The sequence below is a fragment of the Perognathus longimembris genome, chromosome 28, assembly GCF_023159225.1.
Source record: "Perognathus longimembris pacificus isolate PPM17 chromosome 28, ASM2315922v1, whole genome shotgun sequence".
Lineage (NCBI taxonomy): Eukaryota > Metazoa > Chordata > Mammalia > Rodentia > Heteromyidae > Perognathus > Perognathus longimembris.
This window is the reverse complement of record NC_063188.1, coordinates 85,413,397-85,419,396: the sequence shown is the minus strand read 5'-3', so window position 1 is coordinate 85,419,396 and position 6,000 is coordinate 85,413,397. Positions and strand designations below refer to the sequence as shown.

The window sequence follows — 6,000 nt, the reverse complement described above, 5'->3', positions numbered from 1 at the left end:
GAAATCCAACTGCGTAATCTTTGGGAGTGGGGAACTATATTTATTAGCACTTCACCCTGTCTTTTTTTAAGAAGGAAAGCAGAAAGGAATATTACCTAGTTAAATTCATCAAGTTTTTTTTCTTCTTTTAATCTTCAAGTTAACGTTTCTGAACCCCTATTTCCCTGAAGTGGAAATAGTAACAATTCTCGAGCACATTTGTCTTGAAATCAAAGATCCCAGTTTATACACTGTATAAACCACCTAATAAAGTGCCCAACACAGGATAAATTGTAAATATAAACTGTCAGTAGTAGTAACATTCTAAATTAAGTGTTTATTATGTCTGTAGCTAAAGAAAATGTCTAGAAAACTAAAGAATAAAGTCCTTTTTGTCCTTAAATAATATCTTTAGGTACGAATGTGAAGAATCTTTCACGACTCTGAATGTAGACATTAGAAATCACCAAAATCTTCTTGACTCTTTGGAACAGTATGTCAAAGGAGATTTATTAGAAGGCGCAAATGCATATCATTGTGAAAAATGCAATAAAAAGGTAAGGATTTTCCAGTTTGGTTTCAAGTGATTTTGATGACATGTAATGGATTTTAAAGAATGTTTTTGTTCATCCTAAAAATTCACCTATTTTTTCTACTCATAGTGATAATAAAGAGATCTAAAGGTTTATTGAGGAAAGAAAGTTAAAAGGTAGTGCCAGAGGCGCTGGGAATATGGCCTAGTGGCAAGCGTGCTCGCCCTCGTATACATGAAGCCCTGGGTTCGATTCCTCAGCACCACATATATAGAAAACGGCCAGAAGTGGTGCTATGGCTCAAGTTGCAGAGTGCTAGCCTTGAGCACAAAGAAGCCAGGGACAATGCTCAGGCCCTGAGTTCAAGGCCCAGGACTGGCCAAAAAGAAAAAGTAGTGCCAGAGGGCCTGGGAAGATGGCCTAGTGGTAAATTGCTTGCCTCATATACATGAAGCCCTGGGTTTGATTCCTCAGGACCACATATATAGAAAAAGCGCTGTGGTTCAAGTGGTAGAGTGCTAGCCTTGAACAAAAAGAAGCCAGGGACAGTACTCAGGCCCTGAGTTCAAGTTCTTGGACTGGCAAAAAAAAAAAGTAGTGCCAGCGAGGCTAGGGAAAATAAGTAAATAAGACTAGATAATTAGCCAGGCACTGGTGGCTCACATTTGTAATCCTAGCTACTCAGGAGTCTGAGATCTGAGGATGGAAGTTCAAAGCCAAGCCTGAACAGGAAAGTTTGTGAGATTTATCTCTAATTTACCACCAAAGAGCCAGAAGTGGAGCTGTGACTCAAGTGGTAGAATGAAAGCCTTGGGCAAAAAAGCTCACAGACAGCCCCCAGTGTCGGAGTTCAAGCCCCAGAAACAGGACAAGAAAAAAAAAGAACAGATAATTATAGAAATTGTAATCGTTTGATAACATTCTTGTCCTTCTCATAGATATTTTCTCTCTGCCAAGAAACTGTTAACCTGTGTGTTCATTGCTTATACCTATAATCTTACCTTCTCAGGAAACTGAGATTCCTGAGGATCACCGTTTTGAAGCCAGCCCAGACAGATAGATCTAAGAGACTCATCACCAATTAACCAGCAAAAGGCTAGCAGTAGAGATGTGGTTCAAGTAGTAGAACTCCAGTCTTGAGTGAAAAGCAAGCTCAAGAGCATGAGGCCCTGAATTCAAGCCTCAATACCAACTCACATACCAAAGAAAAGAAACTGTTAGAGAACTCCTCAAACTCATACCACTGATAGAAGAAAACATTTCCTCTTTTATTTTTTTATTTTATTTTATTTTTTGGCCAGTTCTGGGGCTTGGACTCAGGGCCTGAGCACTGTCCCTGGCTTCTTTTTGCTCAAGGCTAGCACTCTGCCACTTGAGTCACAGCGCCACTTCTGGCCATTTTCTATATATGTGGTGCTGGGGAATTGAACCCAGGGCCTCATGTATACGGGGCAAGCACTCTTGCCACTAGGTCATATCCCCAGCCCACATTTCCTCTTTTATGTTTGGAAATTTGATGTCAAGAAATTTGACCAATAAGATGTCTTTTGTCACATTTTTTTTTGTTTTTGTTTTTCTTTTCGCTTTTTTTGCCAGTCCTGGGACTTGAACTGAGGACCTGGGCACTGTCACTGAGCTTTTATGCTCAAAGCTAGTATCCTACCACTTGAGCCACAGTCCCAAGACCAGCAACAAATAAAAATGACAGTAAACATAAAACAGGAATGGCAGTATAGAAACCAGACAAGTAATGTGTGCATCACTGATCTTTGCTATTTGTAATAATAGGTGCATAGGCCATTTAGATCAAACACCACAGAAGTGCCTTCGGTTCATTAGCATGTATTTGCAGTTAACAATCCGAATAAGTCTTGCGAATTCGATAGTATTTAAAAGTTCGATTGGATTTCTTTTTTGTTACTATTTTTGTATACTTTTTTACAGTGTATTATATCCAGTAACTTTCTCTATTTATTTAGGTTGATACTGTAAAGCGCTTACTAATTAAAAAATTGCCTCCTGTTCTTGCTATCCAACTAAAACGATTTGACTACGACTGGGAAAGAGAATGTGCAATCAAGTTTAATGATTATTTCGAATTTCCTCGTGAACTAGACATGGAACCTTACACAGTTGCAGGTGTTGCTAAGCTGGAGAGAGATAATGTAAACCCAGAAAGTCAGTTGATACAACAGAATGAGCAGTCTGAAAGTGAGAAAGCCGGGAGCACAAAATACAGACTTGTAGGTGTACTTGTACACAGTGGTCAAGCAAGTGGGGGACATTATTATTCTTACATCATTCAAAGGAATGGTGGAGATGGTGAGAGAAATCGCTGGTATAAATTTGATGATGGAGATGTAACAGAGTGTAAAATGGATGACGATGAAGAAATGAAAAACCAGTGCTTCGGTGGAGAGTACATGGGAGAAGTATTTGATCATATGATGAAGCGTATGTCATATAGGCGCCAAAAAAGGTGGTGGAATGCTTATATACTTTTTTATGAACGGATGGATACAATAGACCAGGATGATGAGTTGATAAAATACATATCAGAGCTTGCTATCACCACAAGACCCCATCAGATTGTTATGCCATCAGCCATTGAGAGAAGTGTACGGAAACAGAATGTACAATTCATGCATAACCGAATGCAATACAGTTTGGAATATTTTCAGTTTATGAAAAAACTGCTCACGTGCAATGGTGTTTACTTAAACCCACCTCCAGGTGAGTGTCTTTAGTTTCTTACTAGGGGTATGGCTCAAATGTTTAAGCACTTGCCTAACAAACATGAGGCCCCGAATTCAATCCCCAGTATAAAGTTAGCATCTTAGTAATAAAAGAGTAATTATTACTTGTAGGTTTTCTTAGTAGACATCAACATGTGTTAAGTTCATAAAATTAACCTTTTCACATTTAAAATGATTTTTACCTTTGGTCAATTGACATACTGTTTAGAAACAGAGGAGCGTTCATTGTAACAATTTGGTTTGGGCTCATGCATTAGCTTCAAACATGTAGGGAGCTACTAAAATTAGAAATAAAGCTTATTTGATAAGTTGTCTAAAGAAAGGGTGGTGTTTTTTGTTCTTGTTATGACATTTTAAACTTAAGTACTTATTTAAAATTTTGGGTTGAAATTTGATTTCTTATTCTGCATTTTACTTATAGGGCAAGATCACCTGTTGCCTGAAGCAGAAGAAATCACTATGATTAGTATTCAACTTGCTGCTAGGTTCCTTTTTACTACAGGATTCCACACAAAAAAAATAGTCCGTGGCTCTGCCAGTGACTGGTATGTTACTTTGGATTTTCATTCTTGTTATACTAGCATTTAGTAGGGTTCTTTAATAGACTGGTTTATTTTTTCCAAAACATAAGAATCTTGTTTCATATTTAAAATGCAAAATAAATCTTTGAAGTAATAGTGAAAGAAGTCATATTAAAATACTTGGTCTATACCTACCTGGTCTGTACTTACCTTGGTCTACACTTACCTGGCAGGGGAGATAACATGATCATGAAGGTGGTTTTCCCAGGGCAAGCACTGCACATGTGCTGACCCTTAAGATTTCCTCAAACATGGGAAACTCAATTGCATAATTTGTGATAGTAGGGGACTGTATTCACACTCTCCCCTGAAAAAATAAAATACTTGGTATACTTACCAAACACAATTCAAAAATAAAATACTTGGGGGCTGGGGATATGGCCTAGTGGCAAGAGAGCTTGCCTCGTATACATGAGGCCCTGGGTTCGATTCCCCAGCACCACATATACAGAAAACGGCCAGAAGTGGCGCTGTGGCTCAGGTGGTAGAGTGCTAGCCTTGAGCAAAAAGAAGCCAGGGACAGTGCTCAGACCCTGAGTCCAAGGCCCAGGACTGGCCAAAAAAAAACAAACTAAAAAACCAAAAATAAAATACTTGGTCTAAACATGGCCTTTTGTAATCCAGAAGCTGTTAACAGCTTCTCTTAACAATTGATATTTTATATATCAATGAGATTTAAAAGTCTCAGCTGGGCACTGGTGGCTCATACCTATAATCCTAGCTACTCAGGTGACTGAGATGTGAGGATAGCAGTTTGAAATCAGCCCAGGCAGAAAATTTCCTGTGAGACTCTATTCTCCAATTAACTACTCAAAAACCAGAAATGGAGCTGTGGCTCAAAGTGGTAGAGCAAAAGAACTCAAAGATAGCACCCAGGCCCCGAGTTTAATCAAGCCCCCAAACAAAAAAGTCTCAGCTATTTAATTATGAAATTATTAGGTTTTGACTTCCCTAAGATCCAAAGAGTAAAAAATGAAAATGGGGGCTGGGAATATGGCCTAGTGGTAAAGTGCTTGCCTCCAATACATGAAGCCCTGGGTTCAATTCCTCAGCACCACATACATAGAAAAAAGCCGGAAGTGGCACTGTGGCTCAAGAGGTAGAGTGCTAGCCTTGAGCAAAAAGAAGCCAGGGATAGTGCTCAGGCCCTGAGTCCACGCATCAGGAATGGCAACAAAAACAAAACAAACAAAAATGAAAATGGTTTTCTTGAGTTTATAATTCAAAAAATGTGGAAGGCACTATAATGCATTGATTTAACAAGTTTTACTTATTCAGAAGTAAGGTATTAAGGGAAGGAGAGCGTGTTATTTTGTCATTGGACTCGAAGAGTTTAGAGGCTGACACAGCTTTCATCTATTTTATAAGCGAGAATACAGCACATTTTTTAAATTTGTCTTTCATTTGTTTTATGTCAGAATAGACTAAGTTATCGTTTTAATGTTAATATTAAAAGCAACTATTGCTTTTCCTCCCAACAATAAAAGAAAGACTTTGATTTTTGGTTCACACAGGCCTCGCTGTAAGAAAGAAGCCATTGAATTTTGATAGTCATACATTTTATTTATTTGTTCCAGGTATGATGCATTATGTATTCTCCTTCGTCACAGCAAGAACGTACGTTTTTGGTTTGCTCATAATGTCCTTTTTAATGTTTCAAACCGCTTTTCTGAATATCTTTTGGAATGCCCGAGTGCAGAAGTGAGGGGTGCATTTGCTAAACTTATAGTTTTTATTGCACATTTTTCCTTGCAAGATGGCCCGTGTCCTTCACCTTTTGCTTCTCCTGGACCTTCTAGTCAGGTAATCACACAGCTTTCTAACAATTACATGCTTACTAAAAGTTTCTAGAACTTGAAGTCACAAACTTGTGTATATCCTCTTTGATGTATTTGCCTAAAATGATACGCACAATGCTGGGTGCTGGTGGCTCATGCCTGTAATCCTAGCTACTCAGGAGGCTGAGATCTGAGGATCCCAGTTTAAAGTCAACCAAGGGAGAAAAGTCCCTGAGACTCTTTTCTCCAATAAACTACTCCAAAAAGCCGGAAATGATGCCATGGCTCAAGTGGTAGAGCGCTAGCCTTGAGCACAAAGAGGCTCAGGGACAGCGCCCAGGCCCTGAGTTGAAGCCCCAGGACCTCAAAAAAT

The 6,000-nt window shown here is 38.9% G+C and overlaps 1 protein-coding gene and 1 pseudogene across 4 annotated transcripts in view; both read left to right on the top strand.

Moving 5' to 3' along the window:
- Positions 1-6,000, top strand: part of Usp9x (ubiquitin specific peptidase 9 X-linked) — a 109,537-nt gene that overhangs the window by 89,367 nt on the left and 14,170 nt on the right. For all 4 annotated transcript variants that reach the window (XM_048336802.1, XM_048336803.1, XM_048336805.1 and 1 more), the window contains exons 34-37: positions 395-536; positions 2,492-3,245; positions 3,690-3,813; positions 5,427-5,652. In XM_048336802.1, the coding sequence (XP_048192759.1) occupies positions 395-536; positions 2,492-3,245; positions 3,690-3,813; positions 5,427-5,652 (1,246 nt within the window). The remainder of the gene's footprint in view (positions 1-394; positions 537-2,491; positions 3,246-3,689; positions 3,814-5,426; positions 5,653-6,000) is intronic.
- LOC125344445 lies at positions 4,008-4,159 on the top strand (annotated as a pseudogene).